The sequence below is a fragment of the Papio anubis genome, chromosome 15 (assembly GCF_008728515.1).
Source record: "Papio anubis isolate 15944 chromosome 15, Panubis1.0, whole genome shotgun sequence".
In the NCBI taxonomy this organism is placed as follows: Eukaryota; Metazoa; Chordata; class Mammalia; order Primates; family Cercopithecidae; genus Papio; species Papio anubis.
In genome coordinates this window covers 3,633,524-3,657,483 of record NC_044990.1, presented here as the reverse complement: position 1 = coordinate 3,657,483, position 23,960 = coordinate 3,633,524, and the positions used below count along the sequence as shown (strand labels likewise).

Genomic DNA, 23,960 nt, shown 5'->3' with positions numbered 1-23,960 from the left:
CCATCAGGAGGACAGGTCATGGGGGCCTTGTGAGAGTGTGTCCACCACAGTAACTGTTTCACTTAACAACACTTTCTATTCCAAATCGAGAACACCTGTCTGTTGGGCATTGTTGTTTCGTGGGTTTTGGTAAACTGTCAGTAGGTACTTTTTATCGTTTAGAAGCACTGGTCCCCAGTGATGCATGGAACATGCACACACATTGAAAGAGAGAGAGTGAGTGAGAGAGAGCGAGCGAGCATGGACGTGAGAGGCCAATAGGAGAATGTGTTCTTTGCTCTACTTTGTGGTTAAATCATTAAACACTTCTGGAGTGTTTAATGTATCTTATTTAGCAGACCAGTGATATTGTACACAGAGAATGTGAGAACTCAGAATGGTCTTTCTATGAAGACAAGCTCAGGAACTTGCTTGTTCCTGCCTTGTTACCTAATTATAACAGGTGGAAGTGTGAACGACAAGATTACATGAGCTCGTGCAGTATTACTAGCCCATTGTTTCTTTAGAGTCTCTAAGGCTTGAAGGAGATAGAAAGCATCCTCTAGGAAGCCCTGCTCAGACTCTCTACATGGTCCAGACCTGGAGATGTGGTCCCAAAATCAGCCTGAGAAATCTCACATCATCTAGCAAATAATGTAGTTAAAGAACGGTTTTTAAAAACCATTTATAGCCTAAGATCCAAATTCGTTTTTAACACCATAGTGTCTTCTTATCTGCAAAATAGATATGGTAGAATGCTCAAAAGAATCCAGCGAAGAAAAATGCTTCTGAAGGACTGAATAGGATTATTGCATGTCAGAGGCCTCTGAAGGACTGAATAGGATTATTCCGTGTCAGAGGCCTTTTTGGATGGTGGTTGTGTGGTGGCCTTGAAATGTCCTCTCTGGGACAGCGTCACGTCATCATTGGTATACGGTCAGTGTATTTAATATATTTTGCTACCATTCTTAACCTAATACCACTCACTTCCCTAGTCAAAAATAAATTACTTATATGAAATTGCACTTGTAGTACAACCCAATACACCAATCTTATAAACCAGAATTATTATTCCTGGGCTCTGCATCTCAGTCAGGTGTCCAGTTGTCGGTAACATTGAGTGTCATTGTGAAAGAATCCCATGGTGTCCATCTGTCCATCCATTCATTCGCCAGATTGCTATTGAGTTCCCACTGTGCTTCCAGTGCTGCAGTAAGTCCAGACGTGGGCACAGTATGTCGGCCATGCCCTTAGGAAGTTTACAACACACGTCAAAGTGATAGGCTGCGTTTCCATACTCGTGGCTTATAGGGTCCCCCCCTTATTCTCAAGGGATATATTTCAAGACCCCAGGTGGATGCCTGAAGCTACAGATAGTACTGAACTCTATATATACTATACATACATACCTACCTATGATAAAGTGACGTTTATAAATTAGGCACAGTAAGAGATTAACAGCAATAAGGTAGGACAACTTATATACTGTAATAAAAGTGTTATGAATGTGGTGTCTCCCTCTCTCACAATATGTAATTATAGTACACCTGCCTATTTTTGGACTGGAGTTGACCACAGGTAACTGGAACCATGGGTAGGAAAACTGCTATGACCGTTTCACTTGAGTTGGGAGGACTACTGTAGAGCGTCCCTCAGTATCTGTGGGAATTGGTTCTAGGATCCACCCCCTGACCATGGATACCAAAATCTGAGCATGTTCAAGTCCTGTGATTGGCCCTGTGGAACCTGCAGATAGGAACATTCGGCCCTCCATAGATGCAGGTTTCACATCCCCACTGTATTTCCCACCTGTGTTTGGGTGTGGATGCAGAATCTGCCAATATGTATTCGACTGTATTCATTGAAAGAAATCCACGTATAAGTGGATCCACTTGTGTTGTTCAAGAGTCAGCTGTATAATGTTCCAGTGATAAAATCATTTTAAAATAAATTTTAGCTAAATGCATCTCTACATGTATAGCTGGACATGAAGAAATGGTATACTATTTAAGAGTATAGTTGGCTGAGCACAGTGGCTGACACCTGTAATCCCAGCACTTTACGAGGCCAAGGTAAGCAGATCACTTGAGGCCAAGAGTTCAAAACTAGGCTGGGAAACAACCCTTATCTCTACAAAAAAATTTTAAAAATTAGCCAAGCATGGTGGTGCATACCTGTGGTCCTAGCTGCTCAGGAGGCTGAGGTGAGAGGCTGCTTGAGCCCAGGAGCTCCAGGTTACAGTGAGACATGCTCATGCCACTGCGCTCCAGCCTGAGTCACAGAGTGAGACCTTGTCTCTAAAAAAATTTAAGAACAGTATAATTACGAGAAATGGTTAGTTCCGTTATTCCGTATCTAGCACACAGTTAATGAGTGCTTGCTCTGCACTAGCCCCTGTTCTGTGTTTGAAACTGAAAATAAAGTGGCCCATTGCTACCTTTCCATTTCTGGTCCTGGAAAATCGTGGCATTAGAGAAGGGCTGTAGGCAAGTAAAAATGATCAAAGAGCCTTCCATTCTCTGGAGTTCTAAAGCAAGTGACCATATCCATGGGTTTCTCGACAGGCTGCTTTGCTGGCTCCAGGTTTTGTCTTTAGTATGGGACGCTGAGATTATCGAACTCAAGGAAAGTTTAAATAGGCATGCCTTGGGATAGCAATGGATTTGAAAATCTATGTCTCTCACCATAATAAAAGGATAACTACAAAGATGTTTCATGGTTTGCTTTTGAAATCAGATCCACATGTTAAACATCGAAGGAAGTGTGAAAGCTTTTATCCATCTGACAAATATCCCTTAGGAAGAAGAAAACTTCAATTTAAAAGGAAGAGGATATAACTCCAGAGCTTAAGATGAAATGCTATATTTTATTATTCCAGATGAATGAGTGAAACAGTAATAAGGACTTAATATTAGGTTGAATTAGCAGGAATTCAGCAATTGTGTTCAAACAACAGTAGAATTGTAGGTCTTAGTCAGCCATAGACTTGCAAACCTATGATAAAAGGTGTCAGGTGGAGATAATTTATTTAGCATGTCTTGCGGTGTAGTCCTGAACCCAAACCTGTAATTAAAGAGCAAGACACAGCGGGGCATGTGTGTACCAGAAGACCTGCATTCAGGCAGGGGGTCAGGATAAGGCGGACCCTGACTGTCCAGGAAGTGGTGCATGCACAAATCGTGATGTCTCTTTCTACTGTTCTGAAAGGTCTTATTTTTATAACTCTGTTTATGTGGGATGTGGGAACTCAGTTACGAGCTGATGAAACCGGGGAACTTAAGACATTTCTTAGCTCAGATCAAATGCCACTATTGAAGTGGGCCTGCTTTCAAAGTAAAACAAAGCCGTATTCAGCTGGAATCTAAACAGAATTAAACTCTGCTCTGTACTGCAAAGGCTGCCAAACTCGTTCTGGCAAATCACTGTGAAGAAAATGTTTCAAAGACAAAGCCCCTTAACTGTATGCTACGAATTCCGGGGCATCCACCCTGAGAGACGCTTATCATCAGTAGTACAAGTGTTCGTATCTTGGTGCAGTATCAGATTAAAACAGCAGGCTGTATTCCATTACAGAAGATATCCTCGCATCCAAACTGCTTCATACGAGAAGGGCTACCAGTGGTCCATGAGTTTTCATCACTTAGTAGATTAGGATTCCAGCATAACAGAAAAACTGACAAATACCCCTTTTAAATAAGACAAAGTACATGTAACTGTGTATCTCTTGTAAATGAATTCTAAAAGCCTTTTGAGTAAAAATGTAGTTATTCAAAGTTTGTTACACTGGAATTTAATTCATAGATGGTCCTAGGCTCTTTGCTTTTGTTTAAATACCACTTGCGTCTTAACAGGATGAAAATTCCATGTCTTCCTTTCTCTGCCCTTCACTATGCTGGAGGGACCTTGCTGACAAAAGACTGTGCAGGCCACATTTTGAGTGTCCAGCTCCTCCCACCAGGGCACAGCTCCACCAAGGGCATGCATCTGTTGCACCTCCAGCAGCCTCAGCCCCACTGTTGGTTGTGTTTTCATGGTACTGTGGGGTGGCACTTGGGCCTGGAGTTGGGGTATCTTGTGAGGTAGGATATAGGTCTAGCTGCTGTGAGAGAGACCCAAAACAATAGCTGTGCAAGTGCCCCAGCCCAGCGCAGGAGGTGGCTGCCCCCGTTACAGGCCCACACTTCTGACTGGCTGCATCCCCAAGAAGGAAGGGGCGTGGATCATTCCTTCAGGACACCACTCACAAGGCGCCCACCTGACTTCCAATCGTGTCTTCTTACAGAAAGAGGAGAACGGATGTGGAGGTGCACGGTGCCTCGGAGGTGCTGGCCCCATGTCCGCATCTGCGTGCAGTGCTCCTGTACACCTTCCTTAGGACAGAGCCCTTGCTGAGCCCAGGCAGACTAGCTGTCTTGGAGAATTGGACACAACCAGAGAGTCACTAGCATTGCCATGCGTCTTTTAAGCCACTGTGTAGTGAACACAGGGAGTATGCTGCCACATTCCTGTGATGAAGTAACCATATTTTAAAAAATGTTTCCTGCTCAATATGTTAACTAGAATTCACTTACCTAGTTTATAGAGTTGTAACAAGGATTATACTTTATTTATTCTTTATTTTCTGGGAAGTTAACAAATTCGTTAAGAGTGTTGTTATCATGGTTAAAAAAAGTTAAGCTTTTTAAAAAAGTTGTTTATTTATTTTTTAATTATTTTTTTGAGACAGATGCTTGCTCTGTCGCCCAGGCTGGAGTGCAGTGATGCGATCTTGGCTCACTACAACCTCCACCTCCTGGGTTCAAGCAATTCGCCTGCTTCAACTTCCCGAGTTGCTGAGATTACAGACATGTGCCGCCATGCCTGGCTAATTTTTGTATTTTTAGTAGAGACAGGGTTTCACCATGTTAGCCAGGCTGGTCTCGAATTCTTGGCCTCAAGTGACCCAGCTACCTCAGCCTCCTGATGTGCTGGGATTACAGGCATGAGCCACTGTGCCCGGCCCAAGCTTCTATTTTTAAAAGAAATGTTTATGTCAGATAAAGAGAGAAGAAAGTGAATGATTGCCATGTCAGATTTGTTTCAGAAAAGTAAAAATGTTAAAGTCCTAAGTGTAGCCTTCGAGGGCAGTTTTCGTAGTCCCAGCTTTGGCTGGGGTGACGTTACAGCAGACGCGCCATTGCAAGCTCATGTGCTGTGCTTGCGTAGCCCTGCCCTGGCAGATGGGTTGGAATGAGATGTTTTCCACTGTAGCAACAGAGAAAGAGCAGTATTCCTAGGAAAAGAAGTTTCCAGTGGAACAGTGTCCTTCCATGAAAATCCATGTGGCCTTTCCTATCATAACGACATCATTGTCCTTAGGTAGAATGGATGCTCTCTCTGTGTGTGCCAGACCCCAAATCCCCTCCTCCAATGTTGATGACCAGGCATTCCGAGCGGGTCAGAACAGATGTGCACGTCCACCCGGCTCCACCACTGGCACTCCTGCCACCGTCTCTAGGCTGTCTTCTCTACGTTTCTGTCACAGAAGTGAATCCCAGAGTGATGAACTTGTAGAAAACAATTAGGTGTCTGCTTCTCCTGTCTTATGATTAGAAAATAAGTGGAAGGAGCTCAGAGGAGGGACCACAGACAGTTTGTTCACTGGGAGGCAAGTTGCTGGTGGTTATCTTTGGTTCTTAGCGTTTGTCTCTTCTAAAAACAAAAAAGAATGCATTCCCAGACTACCCCTCTTTATCTAGTTATGATTTTTAAATTCTGTCCCATTTTTCTTCTCCTCTGTGACTTTTTTGTTTCGTCGTAAAATGTAATTATGGTAAAAACATGGAAGGTTTTTATGTTACAAAAACGAGTTCATGAAAAGCAGTTCGTGCAACAGAGAATCATTGCAGAGTACAACTCTCTGAACTACCTAAATTATTAAAAATAAGTAAACTCCTGACTACTGTTTTTCTAGATAGTCATGTGAAATACAATGTATTATAATCAGCGTAATTAAACTCACTCAATGAAGAAGATTAACCATATATTTGGAGCAAAACACATACACCTATCTATGATTATATTTATGTGATACAAAATTTTCTTTGTGTATGTCTTAGTGTGCTAGGGCTGCCTTCACAAAATACCAGAGCCTATGTGGCTTAAACAATAGAAATTTACTTCCCACTGTTCTGGAGGCTGGAAGTCCAGACCAAGGTGTCAGCAGGTCTGGCTTCTCCCGAGGCCCCATTGGCCTGGAGACAACCTTTCCTCGGTGCCCACACCCTGGCATCCAGCTTTCCTCCTCTTCCAAGACACCAGTGCGATTGGGTGAGGGCCCAGTCTAAGAGCTTCACTTTTACTTAATCACTTCTTTGGAGGCCCTGCCTCCTGATGAGTCACATTCTGAGGTATGGCTTTGGGTTTCAACATGTGAATTTTGAGGAGACACACTTCAGCCCATAACAGTGTATAAAATGTGAAAATAGTGATATCATAGGTGACACAGCCTTCTAGGGTAAAATGCAGATGAAAACATTGACGGGTCTCTCTGTGTCTCCACTGTGTTCTCACATGTGATACTCTCCAAGTGGAAGCTGACTTGTGTCCCGTGCTGTGTCTGTTCTCGGCAGGCCTGGCAGCTGCGGTTCAGCCACCTCGTGGGGTATGGCGCTAAGTACTACTCTTACCTCATGTCCAGAGCGGTCGCCTCCATGCTGTGGAAGGAGTGCTTTCTGCGGGATCCTTTCAACAGGTAAGAAGGGGGTAAGTTCTAATGTGCCCGCCTCGGACCGCAGTCATTCCCCACTCCATTGCATCTGAAGCTGGGCTCGGAGAGCCGCAGCCCACAGAACACAGCCAAGCCCGGCAGGAAGTGGCAGCTCCGCAGACAGCCTCATCCCGCTTGGCCCTTCTCACCCAAGCTTGCTCCTGCTTCCTGCAGCTGATGGTGACCCTGGACATCCCCCTGCCCTGCAGCCACTGTGTGGAGGTGGCCCTGTGGGGGCTGAGGGAACTGTCGTGTGAGGGCTCCTGTGCTCTGTGAAGCAGCCCATGCCGCTCCCGTGGGGTTTCTTGGCTTTTCTGACCTCACCACGTGATACAGGATGCCCACCCCTTTCCACAGAATGGAGGGAGAACAAGGCACTGGAGAGGCTAGGGGCATGTAGGGAGGAAGTAGGGGTGCCTAGGATCAGTAGTCCTGCTTTCCCAATCTCTTCCTAAAGGCCAGGTAGTGGTTACACTTGCATTGGGTGGAGAGGTACAGGAGATGCCTTGCTTCCTGGAGGGTGCGAGGGATTCTGTGCTGTGGCTGGGGGATGCAGGGGATTCCGTGCTGTCTGGGGGCCGAGACAAGGCCTCCTGTGGGGGATCCGTGCTGTCTGGGGAATTGTGGGGTATCCCGTGCTCTCTGGGGGAGTGTAGGATCCCGTGCTGTCTGGGGGTGTGGGGGATCCCGTGCTCTCTGGGGGTGTAGGGGATCCCGTGCTGTCTAAGGGGTGTGGGGATCACGTGTGCTGTCTGGGGGTGTGGGGATCGTGCTCTCAGGGGTGTAGGGATCCTGTGCTGGGGGTGTGGGGTATCCCGTGCTCTCTGGGGGGGTGTAGGGGATCCCGTGCTCTCTGGGGGTGTAGGGGATCCCGTGCTGTCTGGGGGTGTGGGGATCCGTGCTGTGGGGGGTGTGAGGGATCCCGTGCTATCTGGGGGGGGGGATCCCACATGCTGCAATGTCTCTGGGGGCGGGTGTGGGGGATCCCGTGCTGTCTGGGGGTGTGTGGGGGATCCCGGTGTGGGTGTGGGGGATCCCGTGCTGTCTGCTGGGGGATGTGGGGGATCCCATGCTGTCTGGGGGGGCGGTGTGGGGGATCCCGTGCTGTCTGGGGGGTGTGGGGGATCCCGTGCTGTCTGGTGTGGGGATCCCGTGCTGTCTGGGGGTGTGGGAGATCCCATGCTGTCTGGGGGTGTAGGGGATCCTGTGCTGTCTGGGGGGGTGTGGGTGATCCCGTGCTGTCTGGGGTGTGGGGATCCCGTGCTGTCTAGGGGGTGTGGGGGATCCCGTGCTGTCTGGGGGGTGTGGGGGATCCTGTGCTGTCTGGGGGTATGGGGGATCCCGTGCTGTCTGAGGTGTGGGGGATCAGCCATCTGCAGGGTGTAGGGGGATCACCATGCTGTCTGAGAGGTATGGGTGGTCCCATGTGCTGTCTGGGGGTGTGGGAGATCGTGCTGTCTGGGGAGGGGTGTGGGGGAGTCCGTGCTCTCTGGGGGTGTGGGGGATCCGTGCTCTGGGGGTGTGGGATCGTGCTGTCTGGGGTGTGGGGGATCCATTATCTCTGGGGGTGTGGGATCCGTGCTGTCTGGGGAGGTGGGATCGATGCTGTCTGGGGGTGTGAGGGATCCGTGCTGTCTGAGGTGTGGGGATCGATATATCTTAGGGGATCCTGTGCTGTTTGGGGAGGTGTGTGGGGTCCTGTGCTGGGTGAAGGTTGCGAGGGATCCCATGCTGGCTGGAGAGATGTAGGAGATCTTCTCTTTGCTCCCTGATTTGGCCTCCTGATCCTCCTAACAGGACTTCCTATAACAATAGGAACCAAGAGGTTGTCAAGTTTGGGTCCTGTGATTCCTTAGAAGGCGCTTTCTTTGAAAGAAAACCAGTAATTATAATCTGGTGTCAGAGTTGTTTATAGCATTTATCTTCTCACCACACAAATAACTACATCTCCAAATTCTTTTCAGGGAGCTTTGGCTGATGAGTGTTATTTTTACTGCTTTGTCTTGGTTTTTAGAGTGTCCTAGAGTTTTCCCGTCGTATTCACAGCAGTCTTGGCAGAAACCAGCAGTTTCTATAAGAGAAAACTGAGGCTCAGAGAAAACAGTTTGTTCAGACTTCACCATTAAAAACTGGACTAAGACTGTAATCTAGGTCTTCTCATTCCTGGTTTCTTCTCCCTCCCACCTCTTCCTCACCGTCTGTCTTTCATACAATTTGACATAGACTTGGATTTTTCTCAGCAGTTAATAATCACATTCGTTTCAAATTATTTGAGCCTGAATGTGATGTCATAGAATTTTTAAATATTTTGCAGCTTGGTACTCACATGTATTTTGTCTTCTGCCCTTTGCAGACTGTAGACATTTGGTCTGCTTTTCAGATTTTATTTTTAAAGGATCTTTAGCCAAACTTGACATCAGTAAATCAGTTTCAGGGATTATAACGTTTTACTGTAGATTTCTGTAAAATAGGCAAAATATCATCTTGTTTGAAGTACACTTTACTAGAAAAGCACATACTATAAAATCTATACGTTTCTAAATATTTATATCTTGTTTATGTGTACATTCTTGCCTAGACATGTAGTTGCCATACTTTTATGGGCATATTAAAGTAAGCTAGTAAAAACGCTCACTGGACTAGAACATTTCTAATCTCTGTCAAAGTCTTCTTTTTGATCTCACTCCTGAAAAATAACGAGGCTGGAGCCTACATCAGCCAGCCAGGCATTGCAGAGCTGAGGCAAGCCAGGAGCTGGAGGTCTGTGGGGAGGGATTGGATTTAGGGTCAGTGCACTATATCCCATGGCTGAGAAGGGCCTCGGAGCACCCCAGGCCAGGAGTCAGGCAGGGCCCCTCAGCCACGCCTGCCCTGAGGGGAGGCTCCACCTCAGTCCAGGCTTCCTGCTTTGTTTAGCACTCACTTCAGGATGTGCCCAGGGCTAGTGTTTGATGTCAGCATGTTTTTGATACTGTAATGCTATCAAAAAGTCTGATTAAAGATCATGTTCACAAAATGAGCCAGAGGTAAAGAGGCTCCAGAGCTTCTCAAATGGAAACAATATCAAAATTTATTTCACCTGCCTCATCATAGTGTGTCATCATGTATGTTAAAGAAATTGCCTTTTTCATAAAATACAAAAGAGTAGTACTAAATAACTTGTTTCCAGGTCCCATTAGTTTGGAGGATTTATGTCTACAAAAATTATTCCAAACCTACCTTCACATGTTGTCATAAACAGTGTTCCTTGTGGAAGGCTGTCAGGTGGGCATATCCAGGTGACACAGAGTACCGGAAGATGGGAACAGGGCAGCCCCCACTGTGCCTTTACCACCAGCACACTCCAGTGGAGCTTGCTGGTCTGTTAATTGTTATCCTCAACCAAGGTCTTCTGGTGTAATTAACCTTTTCCTGCCGGCTTCTCTTCCTTCACTCTTATTTTAGAATGTTCTTTTTCTCTTCTTTATTAGGTGCCATCACAAATTATTTCTTAATGGTATAATTTCAAGCCTCATTTAAAATAATCCTAAAACTATTTTTATAGAGAATAAAATATAATATTTTACTTATTCTATAACAGGAGTCCCCAATCCCCAGGCCACAGACTGGCACTGGGAACTGGGCCACACAGCCGGAGGTGTGGTGGGTGGGTGAGCGAGTGAAGCATCATCTGTATTGGCAGCTGCTCCCCATCACTCTGCCGCCTGAGCGCCATCTCCTGTTGGATCAGTGGCAGCGTTAGATTCTCATAGGCGCAGGAACCCTACTGTGAACTGCACATATGATCCTTATGATTCCCTCACAAGGATCTGGGATGGGCACTCCTTATGAGAATCTAAGGCCTGATGATCTGTCACTGTCTCCCATCACCCCTGGATGGTACCATCTAGTTGTAGAAAAACAAGCTCAGGGCTCCCACTGATTCTACATTATGGCGAGCTGTATACTTATTCCACTATATATTCCAATGTATAATGTGGTAATAAAGTGCACCGTAAATGGAATGTTCTTAAATCATCCTGAAGCCATCCCTCCCCCATCAACCCTGGTCTGTGGAAAAACTGTCTTTCACAAAACCAGTCCCTGGTGCCAAAAAGGCTGGTGACAGCTATTGATTAATACATAAAGTAATTATTTTTATAAAGTGAGGTCTCTTGTTAACAAAACAGAGAGCCAAAAGTATAGTTATCCTCTTACAGGGAATATATCACACCTGATTTATTTTAGAACAATTTAAAAGCCAGAATTTGATTTTTAGAAGCAAGAAAATAATGGCCGAATTGTCACATGGTGGCAACTTTTATGAATATGATGTCAGTGTGAGTCAGGACTTGTCTTGTGAGTCAAAACCAGTGTGAATGGAGGCTGCGCAAGCAGGTGTCTAACAGTTCCTCTCTTCCCCAGGGCCGCTGGGGAGCGCTATCGCAGGGAGATGCTGGCCCACGGTGGAGGCAGGGAGCCCATGCTCATGGTTGAAGGTAAAACAAAACCAAAATGGCACCATCTATAGTGAAAGCTGTTTTATGTTTTCTCCATATGTTTTTTTCATTTAAAGAAAATGTTTTAGGCCAGGTGTGGTGGTTCACGCCTGTAATCCCAGCACTTTGGGAGGCCCCAAGAAGGGTGGATCACCTGAGGTCAGGAGTTTGAGACCAGCCTGGCCAACATGGTGAAACCCTGTCTCTGCCAAAAATACAAAAAATAGCTGGGTGTGGTGACAGACGCCTGTAATCCCAGCTACTCCAGAGGCTGAGACAGGAGAATCACTTGAACCCAGGAGGCAGAGGTTGCAGTGAGCCGAGATCGTGCCATTGCACTCCAGCCTGGGCAACAAGAGCAGAACTCCGTCTCAAAAAAAAAGAAAAGAAAAAGAAATATCTTAGCTGTGCATTGTGTTCTAAGCATCTGTCTCACTGTGTCCTAAGTAAATTAATTTTTAGTTACCATGATTTATTCAAGTACCAGGATAAAAATTCAGGTTTTAGCTTTCAAAATGTTACTTAGACTCTAACAGAAAAATTTTTTATTTGTCATAAACTCTTAGAAAATTTTCCCTTAGATTTTAATAGGTCACAGTATTTTTTTTTTAACCTGAAGAACTCATTTATTTTTTATTCCTTTATTTCTTTTTCTGAAAGTTTAGCTAAGAAATTCCAAGGCATTGGGTTAGCTTTTTTTTTTTTTTTTTAACCTTTTGAAAAATTATAACTTAATTAAATATTCTCTTTAAGGTACCACAATTATTTTTTTCTATGTAATTTTGTCAGTAATTTTTTTTTGAGTATTTTTACTGAAAATTTAATTGTAAATGGAAGTGATCATCATGATTTTTCATATATAAATAGAACATTGAAACATTCTTACAAATATAGGAAGATATGAATGTTACTAGATAATTGCAGTATATCGATGTGTTATATTTGCAGCTGAGCTTGACTCTCTGAAAAGTTTTCTGGCTATCTGAAAAAGTGCATATAGGAAATAACTTTCAATATTGGAGAAGTGTTGTTGTTATTATAGTAATTGAGTGGGTCTGGGTAGCAGTGTGACTTAAATGTCTCCTTGCCTAAGACTGTTGAATCTAATGCCTATAGTCCCTTTTAGTAGAATTCCAGATTCTTGCCTTCAGCCATTCATGTATTCAGCAAACATTTGTGAAGCGCTAATTATGTGCCGGACATGACTCTATGTGCCAGAGGTGAAGTAGTGAAAGACACCTAGACAAGCATCCTGCTTTTCTGAAGACTGCATTCCTTCCCTCAGCTTTGTGAAGAGTGAGGAAGTGTGCATGCTGACGCAGCCGTCATTTGCAGCTAGTCCTTGTTGGCCCTTATTGAACTTTGCCACCTCTGGGGACGGTGTTAGGGATTTCCATGTATCTGTTGATTGACTCTTCTTAGTAACCCTGTGAGACAGGAGTTACGATCCCCATTTTATAGACAATAAACAGGTCAGGCCCTCTGCTTATGTCACAAGGCAGTGTGTGGAAGAGCCAGGGATTGAACCGGGACCTCAGGCAGCAGACCAAGCTCTTCAGCTGCCTGTACTGTCGGACAGGACATCTAGTTCAGGGTCTGTCCCAGACCCAGGCAGAAGTGAAACAACAGGCACATCGTAATAAGCTACTGATTGGGTACACTGTGTACTTTCGGCTGGTGCTTGGTAGCGCCAGCCCAGCAGGAGCTAAGGCGGAAAAGCAGCCTTCTCAAGTAGTGAGTTTCTGTGAGGTGTGTGTTCCTGGCAGCCGGGCGTGGCTCATCCTTTCCCAGGCCATGCTGTCTGCACCTCAACATTTGCTGATAGGAGATGCCATCAAAAGAAAAAAATGCAAATCTTTTTCAGTGTTTATCTTTCGGCTGGTGTGCTTTTCTAGTCAGCTTCCCAGAATGTTGCAGCTAACTCTCTAAAAATTCTGTCTTTGTCCAAAACAATTTTGTGTTAAGAAACTTAACATTTTCTGCACTGAAATTCACAGGGGAGAAAAAGAAGTCCGCCATTCAAACCAGAGATGATGAACTATTCAGATTTTAGTTAACACAAACAATAGAACAATTCTTTTACATTTTCATATTTTTCTTAATGCTGTTCTGTCAGATCTCATTAATTCACATGATTTGTTTCATGTTAGAGGTGAATGGGGGACATGCAAAGAGGGTTATGCCAGTTGTCACTTCATAGGGCTGGATTTGTTAGGGTCTTAACCCTTAGTGGCTTCTCATTTTCTTGAAGGCAGTCAGCCTGTGCCCCAAAACATCAGGGCATAGGTGTTGGCTCACAGCCTTAACACTGGGGTATCACCAGGAGTGATGGGTGAAATGACTGAGATTTGTAATGTAAAAGCATACAGGATCTCGTTGGCAGTATTCCTCTATGAAAACGTAACTTTTTATAGGTACCTTGTATATTTTTGCTTAACTGCTTCCTGGATAAATGTAAAGAATTGTATTACATAGCAAAATGCAAAGAAATAGAATACCTGCCTTCAAATTATGTACCTCCCTAACCAAATCACAACTGTTCTTACCTTCTTAGTTATAAGACTGTGTTTCTTAGGGTCAGAATACCTTTGTATTCACACTTGTGCTCTTTGAATGATACACATTCAGAGAAGTCAAATAGGGAATGCTTTTGATCTTTGCATAATAAGTTCTACATAGGCAAACTTTTAGATTATTTATCTTTTTCAGAATGAGTCATCCTTTGGGAACAGGGCTCTGCTCAGAGCTCTGAGTCCCTCGGCCATTTCAAGTCCTCACCAACTAGAGGCCAACACCCCGTTCAGGGAAGTCCCTGAGCACACAGGATTCCTCTACTTTCTTTTTTCCCTGATGTTTGCTTTACATTCATCAGTTAAAGGCCACTGCTCGGCAGCCGCGTGTCTATGCTCCCTAACTCTTGGCTGCAAGGTATTTATTCAGCAGTCTCCCATTACCTAACTTTACACACAGTGATCCTCACAGGAAAAAAGACAAGTTGCAGCAGCAGGGGCTTTTCTTAAAAAGCCTAACGCACCAAATACCATTTGAAGGCAACATAATAGTGGTTAAAACAGTACTTTCTTCCCCAGAGAAAGCAAGCAATCACATGGTGAAATAGAATTGGATTTGCAGCCAGTGACTCTGCTACTTACTGTCTATAAATTACTTCGGAAAGTCACTTCATTTCCTTGTGGGAGGTAAAATGTGATTTGACTTCAAAACACTTCTTTTTTATTTTTATTTATTTATTTTTTATTTTTTTTGAGATGGAGTCTCTACTTCCCAGGCTGGAATGCAGTAGCACAATCTCCTCTCACTGCAACCTCCACCTCCTGGGTTTATGAAATTCTCCTGCCTCAGCCTACTGAGTAGCTGGGACCACAGGCCTGTGCCACCATGCCCGGCTAAGTTTTGTATTTTTAGTAGAGATGGGATTTTGCCATGTTGGCCAGGCTGGTCTCAAACTCCAGACCTCAGGTGATCTGCCCTCCTCAGCCTCCCAAAGTGCTGGGATTACAGGCGTGAGCCACCTTGCCTAGCCCAAAACACTTCTTTTTAATCTGCTTCTCCTTTTTTTAATCTCTGAAGGGGGTGGGGTGTGTGTGCAGACATGTGGCAGTAATGTCGCAGATTGACAGCATGGCCTTGTCTATTTTTAAACACATTCATAGCTTACATAAAGATATATATTATAGGCATGACATTCAGTCACTTAATCCTCCACTAAACACATGTGGCAATACCTGACTGAAACCAACTTTCTTAATTGCTGAGATATCTGGGGTGAGGTTTAACTCTCATTGTCAATATTAAGGTTTTCTGCTGTTTATCTCCTACCCCCACAATGGTTTTTGGCTTATGTTAAATCACATTTCTGAGTAATAAGATAACTTAAGGTTTTTGCTTAAAACAAACCATAATGATACGGCATTTCCATTCATTTTACCGTTTTATAAAATATATACCAGAGTATTTGTTAAGTGTGCTATGGTGAGCGTGATCTAAGGTTCAGTTTCCATTACTGTCACTTCAGAAAATGCAGTTTTCTAGAAAGACAGATATGCTGAGGTTTGTGAGTAGCAAGGAAGTAATACTTTGCCCCACTAGGAAGCAGAATTGTTTCTTACTACAGCAAATAGACAGGTGGAATTAGACAGATATTAGGAATGGAAGCTGTATTAGTCCAGCAGTCTGTGAATGGCAGTTGTAGTACTCAGGCAAGTTTTCATGTTGCCCTCTGTAAAGTATTTGGTCTTTTTGTGTTTTATGTTATGTAAAATTTTTAGGTAAATGCCTCTTACTGAGTTTTTAGGTTCAGATTTTACTTATCCTCTGATAAGTTTAATCCCCTATAACACAGGTCATATTATCCCTCTTTTTATAAATAATGAAACTTAGGGTTCATACCCTCTGTGCTGCCTTGCCCACAGTTTTCTCTGTTGATCCTTAAGTTCTGACATGAAAGTGACCTGGCCTTTAGAAGGCAAGGGATGTAAGCAGTGTGGGTCTTGGGCCCTGATGCTTCTCTTCATGATCTCCAAGTCTTTTTTTTTTTTAATGTCACAACCTATCTATTCCCATTGACACTGGAGAGGCCTACCTGACATCCACTGGTCAACAATCAAATCTTCCTCTTCCTGCGAGCTCCTTTCGACTTTCGTGGCAAAGCCGTCAGTTTAGTTTATAACCATTTTTAGCCACGGTGGTCCCGATGGAAAGATTCTCCCCACAGCCACGTCAGCAGGACATGGCCCAGTTAGTTTTGGGTTCTGCCTCTGGTTCTAGAATTCCTTGTGCTCTCTTTTCTTCAACTCTTCCAGAGGGAATCTGAGGGGAGGGGGAAGGGAAGGGATAGAGTCCAAGATTTTAGCATTCCAGAAGGTTATTTGTAAATATTAAACAACTTTATTTCTCTGCTCCTTTCTAATCAGAATCCCTCTGGCCAAAAGCAGTCTGCAAGTAGAGACACTAAATAAGGTACTAAATAGTAACTTGATGGAGTTTTCCAAATGGACCAAAGATCAGATCAGATGGAAAGAAATAGTAGTAGCTAAATGAGTCAATTCTCAACAACTGAAACTCTATTTTGTTTGTTTTTTTGCATCAGACTGACTCACCAAACCAAAGTCTAGAAGCCCACAGGGCCTTACCTTAAGCTGATTAAAATCATAATACATTTCTGTAGAGCTTTATTTATAGTCTGCCAAACACACTCGCTTTTGCCATATTATCCTATATCATCTCTTCTGGCTTATTAAATATTTTTTGTTCAAGAAACAAACCAGAGAATTATGGTTTATACTCCAAAGAATCACCTCCACACTCCAAGAAGATTAATACAAACAATAAAGATATCTATCTCCTAGTGTCTTTAAAAACCGTTCTCAGTTCCAGGAGCACGGAGCACATCAGCACCCGGAAATTGGGTTTACACCATTCTCAAGTAAGAGGAACCAAGGCTCCTTGGAGAAATGGCTGATTCCAGGGCTGGAACAAGGAAGATAGAAGATGAGCACAAAGTATCTTATGGTGCCAGAAAGGAAGGACGTGCCCAGAAACACACACAGTGATGAGTGCGTGTGTCATAGCAGCAGGAGCCCACTGAAAGAGCTCCCAGTGCCCCAACCTGGGCCCACTCCAACAATCAAATAGATCACACAGTCTTGGGGTGTGATACAAAGTATTAAATACATATCCATGAGTCCGTACTGATGTAAATGATAACATGACTAGAATAATCTCCCATGGAGAAGAGTTCCGAATAATTTATGTACATACTCCCCACCTCAGGGAAGTGGAAGATAACTCCGCACTCGTTATGTGGGCAGTGCAGAGTGACTTTCTCCAGGGTGCTCTGGAAGGGGAAATGACAGATACAACCTCAGTCAGGTGATCAGGGTCAGCATCAGTGATGCGTCATGTGGACAGTGTGCGTCCTCGATACAATATGATGAGAGGTTTTCCTCCCAGAAACCCATAACCCCAGTCTCATAATGAAAAAACGTCAGACATACCAAATTCAGGACATTCTGCAAACAACCTAAGCAGTACTCCTCAAAACTGTCAAGGTCGTTGAAAATGAAGTCTGAGAAGCTGACACAGCCTAGAGGAGCCTAAGGAGACATGGCAGCTACATGTAGTGTGGTCCCCTGGCGGGTCCTGGAACAGCTGGTGTTGATCGTGCCAGGGCAGTCTGACTAAAGTGTACCCGGAGCTAACAATATTCTGTCAATACTGGTTCATGAGTTGTGACAGATGTGCCGCACCATGAAAGATATTAATGATGGGGGAAGCTGGCTGAGTGTGGAGTGTGGAGTAATGACAGGGGAAGCTGGCTGAGTGTGGAGTGTGGAGGAACTCCCTTGACTCCGTCACAATTTTTCAGTAAATATAAAACTGTCCTAAAATTTAAAATTTAATTAAAAACAACCTCCGTGGGAAGGTTTTTAGTAATGCCACTGCTGCCCATGGTTTGGTCCCCACCTTGACTCCACCCTGTTTCCCTGCTTCCCAGCAGCCTTTTCAGTGCCACTTGGGGGAGGGAGGGGCACAGAGGTGAGACTGGAGGGGGAGTATTGGGCACAAAATGAGGCTGGAAGGTAAGTGGGCGTCAGGTCGGGCAGGGCATCGTGGATGCTGTGAAAGAGAGTTGGTGTTTATTCTGAGGACATGAGAAACCATTGACAGTATTTTGAAGGCAGGTAGTGACAAGATCAGATTTCTCTTGGCATGGAGGCGAGTGAGTGTGATATCAAGGATGACCCCCAAGCTCCCTGCTTCAGTTGTTACAGAGATGGTTGCATAGTTATGACCGCCATGGGGGACAGAAATCAAGAAGCCCTTACGCAATTCAGCCACTGGGAGAATTCAGCTCAGGCAACTCCCAAGCCCGTGGGATTCCGTTTCCGAGTGAGTGCAGAGGACTCTGTACAGGATGGGCTGGAGAAAGCCCTTTGCCCATAGAGTTCTGATGATGGGAAACTCCCTTTTTCACAAGGAAACTCACTTCAGTTTTAGACAGCTCTGATTGACAGGATGACACGTTTATTCAAATTGACCCAAAATATTTAGTCCACTTGAAAGTATGATGTCTTGTTGACACAGCAGCTTAAGTAATAAGCGTCGATGCCTTTTTTTTAATAACCTGATTACTAACCTAGTAGGCAAAATGTGCTTAGTGCAAGGCTTTGCCATTGGTGGTGTTTGCACAATACAACACGACAATCAAGGAGCGCTAAGTCCTGTCTGTCAGCAGAAGTACAGCTGACATTTAAAATAAGAAAGCTAAATAAACAGTCATTGTTCAACAATAGCTTGATTAATTTCCCTGTTGTCAAAAGGTATACACAGATACTGAAACAGAAAAGGCATTCTACGTTGTCGTATAGCACTGAAAATTCGTAGTGGTTAATACTTCCAGCTTGAAAGCATGCAGTTAGCATTTATGCAATCTGATTAATTCTCTAGATATTGGCATTGAGTGGCAAGGCTGGCATGCCCAGCACTGTAGCAGAACAGTAAATGCACACTACCTCTGGATGGTTATTCCTAAATTTATTTTGTAGAAGGTGTCTTTGCTTTTTATTTTTTTAATCAAGGGATTTCAAGGGAAAGATAAGCCTTAATGCATGACAGGTTCTGCCTGACTGAGCCAGCAGCATCTGTGCCCCCAGGTATGTGGAGGCTCAGCATCAATAAATGCCAGAACGTGCTCAAAGCACCAGTCTTGGCTTGGGATAAGTGCCCACCCCAGGGTGTGTTTTACATTTGTGAGGGACTTAGGAGGAAACCCCCTCACACAGATGTATTAAATATTAAAAGATAAGATGATTTAAAACTACTAGCACGCCAAGTAAAACTTTGCTGTTGGAAGTCAGTCATTCTGATGAATTCTGACGGGTTGTCCAAACATTTATGAATAGAGTCTCTTTGTTTCCCCTGTAGTCAGACACTGTCTACCCTGTTACTCTGCTTTGCTTTTGCTTCATAGCACATATTAACATTTACTTCCTAATTTCAACATGTATTATTTAATTTATTGGTTTATGGTCTCTGCCCCTCCATAAAGTCTAAGTTCTGTGATGGGAGGGCAGCTGACTGTCATGTTCACAGTCATATCTGCAGCCCCTGTTACAGGGCTCAGCCCATCGGCATTCAATAAATACTTGTTAAATGAGTGAATACACGAATACCAAAATAGACTTAAAAGAGCAATTGTTTCCTGTGCTATAGAAAAGTTGTGATTTAGTTGGGTGTGATGGCATGCACCTGTAGTCGCAGCTACTTGGGAGACTGAGGCAGGAAAATCACTTGAACCTGGGAGTCAGAGGTTGCAGTGAGCCAAGATCACACCACTGCACTCACTCCAGCCTGGGTAACAGAACGAGACTCCAGCTCAAAACAAAACAGGCCGGGCACAGTGGCTCACGCCGGTAATACCAGCACTTTGGGAAGCCGAGGCAGGCAGATCACAAGGTTAGGAGTTCGAGACCAGACTAGCCAACATAGTGAAACTCCTTCTCTACTAAAAATACAAAAATTAGCTGGGCATGGTGGCATGTGCCTGTAGTCCCAGCTAGTCAGGAGGCTGAGGGAGAAGAATCACTTGAACCCGAGAGGCGGAGGTTGTGGTGAGCTGAGATCACACCACTGCACTCCAGTGTGGGCAACAGAGCGAGACCCCATCTCAACAACAACAACAAAAAGTTGTGATGATTACAATGGGAACAGGTTTTTATTTGCCCGGTTCAGGAATTTTTTTTATCACATGAATATTTTTGGATATTTCACAGGCTAAATATTTTCATGAAGTTCTTTAATCATGTAAAAGAAAAAATATATATAGCAATTTTGCTGTCTCCACGCTTGTTCAGTCTCTAACCTGTTCTCTTACTCCCATCCTGCCCTTCCTGCTTCCTGTCACTCTATTTTAGACACTTTTTGTTTTAGTACAATGCTTGGTTCTGCCCACTGGGCGAGTACTGACTGCTAAGCAGCTAGACAGCAGGCATAAGTAGGGGACACCACTAGAAGAAAGGGGGTCCACTGTCCATTCCCAAATAGGTCCTTACTGGCCAGAGTCAAGCACCTCTTCATAAGCCCTGGGCAGCAGGAGTTCCTGCCTAACGATTTCAGATAGGACTCTGTTTAAGCAGCATACAGGAAGAAGACTCACCATGCAGGAAAGGCGAAGGGACAATGACAGAGTGAAAACGTGCCAGGCAGGTCACGGGCAGCATCTTTAATCCACCAAACACTGCTCTGGTGGGTCGTGTCATCTCCACTTCCCATGCATGGAAGCAAAGCTCTTGTGTCAGAGCCATTCTCTGGCCTAGTCAGGAGTTAGTCACACTCTTTTGTTTCCAGAGCCCCTGCTGCCCCACAGCGCTCCTCACCTGACCGCTCTTAGCCATAGACTCTTGAATACTGGCTGCTGCTTCAGCTTCTGTTTTGTCAGTGTTACTTTTGGTGGTTAGCGCTTGTTTTGACAGTTTTCTCTGATAGTAAGCCATCATCGTCGACCTTCTGTGTAAATTTGATGGGTCCCTCTTCCATTTTGAGATACGTCCAGAGGTTGATTTTGAGGTCTGAGACAGGTTTCTCTTCCTCAAGTAAATATCTTGTAGTAGATTCATTCCAAAAAATAGACTACTGATTCCATTTTTAGACGATGTCAATGTATACTACTTTCTAAAAGGAATGTAGGTAACATTCTCTCAGTGCTTTGAGTGCTTAATGGAAACATCATGTTTTTTGAAGATGGTCATTTGTAGATGGTGTTCCTTTTTTTTTTTTTTTTTTTTTTTCGAGAGGGAGTCTCTGTCACCCAGGGGTGGAGTGCAGTGAGGCGATCTCAGCTCACTACAACCTCCATCTCCTTGGTTCAAGCGATTCTCATACCTCAGCCTCCTGAGTAGCTGGGATTACAGGCGTGTGCCACCATGCCTGGCTAATTTTTGTATTTTTAGCAGAGATGGCGTTTTGCCACGTTGGCCAGGCTGGTCTCCAACTCCTGACCTCAAATGATCCACCTGCCCCAGCCTCCCACAGTGCTGAGATTACAGGTGTGAGCCACTGCACCTTGCCTATAGATGGTGTTCTTAACTTAGGGTTAAAAATGTGTTCTGGCCTGGTGCCATGGCTGGTGCCTGTAATCCCAGCACTTTGGGAGGCTGAGGTGGGTGGATCACCTGAGGTCAGGAGTTCGAGACCAGCCTGGCCAACATGATAGAACTACGTCTGTACTAAAAATACAAAAATTTGCTGGCTGTGGTGGCATGTACCTATAGCCCCAGCTACTTTGGAGGCTGAGGCAGGAGAATCACTGGAACCCGGGAGGCAGATGTTGCAGTGAGCCAAGATCATGCCGTTACACTCCAGCCTGGGTGACAAGAGTGAAACGCTGTCTCAAAAAAAAAAAAAAAAAAAAGTGTGCTGAGTGGGCTAAACACAGGTTACGAAAGCGAATGTTTTCTCTCCAAAGCTCTGGTTCTAGGTTTGGTTTGGTTTTGTTTTGAGACATATTCTCGCTCTGTCGTCCAGGCCAGAGCACAGTGGCACAATCTCAGCTCACTGCAAACTCCACTGCCCAGGTTCAAGCGATTCTCTTGCCTCAGCCTCCTGAGTAGCTGGGACTACAGACGCCTACTATCACACACTTCGCTAATTTTTTTATTTTTCGCAGTGATGGGATTTCACCATGTTGGCCAGGCTGGTCTCGAACTCCTGACCTCCAGTGATCCGCCCACCTCACCTCCCAAAGTGCTGGTGTTACAGATGTGAGCCACTGCACCTGGCCTGGATCTAGATTCTTAACTTTCCTGCTTGACACCCTCAGGCATCAAGCTTCAAGAACTGAGGAATTCACAAGTTGGCGATACACTGATGAATTTACATTTGGAAGGTGTACCAGTAAAAGGTTAAATAGTAGTAATAATTATAGAGATTTAGAGCAGATTTTAGTTGAAGAATTGAAATTGACATTTGCTAGCCAACTCTTTTATGAAATGTTCCCAGAGGACATAGGGACAAGATTTCTCTTGGTTTAACTGGATTGTTTCCTGAAAGAGCATTTACAAGACATCTTCTGGTGTTTATTTATGTCTTTTTCAACTAAATGTAAAAGAAACTTTGTCTTTATGACTGTGATGTAACATTATTAATAATGAAATTAGATTAAGAAATTATACCAATACCTGATTTTCTTTTATATTTAATAGTTTATCTTTACATTAAAGTTTTCTCTTATTAAATAGTCCCTGCTTAATTTTAGAGTTTGCACATCTCAGATATCTGAATAGCATTGTCAGGTTCTTTTTGTGACCCATCCCATAAGTTAGAGTATGTCAGGTAACACAGTTTTTTACTCTCTTTCCATTCAGTACTAAATGTATGTTTTGTTTAGGCTTTAGGGTCAGGAGGAAGGCCAACCTGTACTTGTAGCTCCCTTTCTAGCAGTTTAAATAAAGCTGAGCTTTAACAAAGTTCTTAAAATCTTAAGTCACACACTCAAAATAGTGGAATTTCAACACTAGATTTATTTTTGTCTTCCTTTTCATGCACATGCATTTCACATTAGGATAGAGATTTTATTTAAATGCTGCAATAGCCTGTGTATTGATTTTCTAAAGATAGCTAATCCTTTATGTCAGATACTTTCAATAAAACTAGTTTCTGCTACTTGTATATTTCCAGCATTGAATGGATAGGAGGGAGTCATAAAAGTTTAATCAAACCAAGCGTACATTTGTTATTTTATTGTTTATTATTGTTACAATAGTGAGAGCAATAACGCTAAGTACAGCTAAAAGCATTTGTTGAGTGTATTTGATGTGCCAAGTACTATGTATATTGCTGTATGATCTCATTTAATTCTCTAAACAGTCCCAGGGATGCATACGTAACTTACTTGCCTGAGATCACGTAGCAGCAGACATTAGAACCAGGATTCAGAGTCAAGTACTCTGACTCGCCTGTGTGAGCTGGTAATTTCTTCAACTTCTTTCTCAGGTTATACCAGGAAGTTTTTGCTTTGAAATACGTGCGTGCATATTCCATTGTATTTTTTCCCTTGCTCTTTCATAATTGTTGGCAACTGAGTGGCCTTGTTGGGAATACAGTGATGCTCAAAGAAGATATTATTGGGTTATCAGAGTAAGATATCATGGGGACAGATCTGCAAAGTGGCATGTGCTAACTAGTATGCTAACTAGTAACTAGTATGTATACTAGTATGTAATTGCCTTACCTACAGTAAAATGATTCTGTAGGAAAATAAGATTTGTTGAATGCAAACGCGTGAATGCACGGCATGCAAAGCAAGATTTGGAACTTTACAGAATGCTTATTGGCAGAAAGCTGCTTTTCTTGCACAGCATAGCAGGAATAAATGAGGAAAGCATGTCGCATGTCATGGAATCAGAGTTACAATTTAGTAGCTCTAGGATTATGACACAATTTCAATAATAGAGGCACCCCAGAATAACAGCCAAGTAAATAGAATCCCTAATCTTTGGCTTGTTCATATATGTACTCAACGTAGCCTCTGAAATCACTGAAAGCTTTTTGGAAGAAAGAAATGGAAAGGAGCACCTGCATTCTCAAGGCTAAGACCTCCCTTTTGTAAATGCACTAATATTTTAAGAGGGTGTGTGCATGTTTAATGTGTGGGTGTGTTTGTTTAAGGAAGACATTGAGCTTCAAAAGGCAAGATGTTTTGTAACCCAGAAATGTAATTGTAAATGGAATTATTAAAT

The 23,960-nt window shown here is 43.8% G+C and overlaps 1 protein-coding gene across 5 annotated transcripts in view; it reads left to right on the top strand.

The window, feature by feature from the left end:
- MIPEP (mitochondrial intermediate peptidase) overlaps nucleotides 1-23,960 on the top strand; it is a 213,321-nt gene that overhangs the window by 114,226 nt on the left and 75,135 nt on the right. For 4 of the 5 annotated variants that reach the window (XR_004178620.1, XM_021929491.2, XM_003913672.5 and 1 more), the window contains exons 17-18: nucleotides 6,591-6,712; nucleotides 11,132-11,205. Coding sequence is in view for 4 of the 5 variants with exons in the window: in XM_021929491.2 (XP_021785183.2) it covers nucleotides 6,591-6,712; nucleotides 11,132-11,205 (196 nt within the window). In the remaining variant the exon portion in view is untranslated. Of the gene's footprint in view, nucleotides 1-6,590; nucleotides 6,713-11,131; nucleotides 11,206-16,136; nucleotides 19,529-23,960 lie in introns of those variants that run through there. The other variant, XM_031655763.1, reaches the window with a different exon arrangement.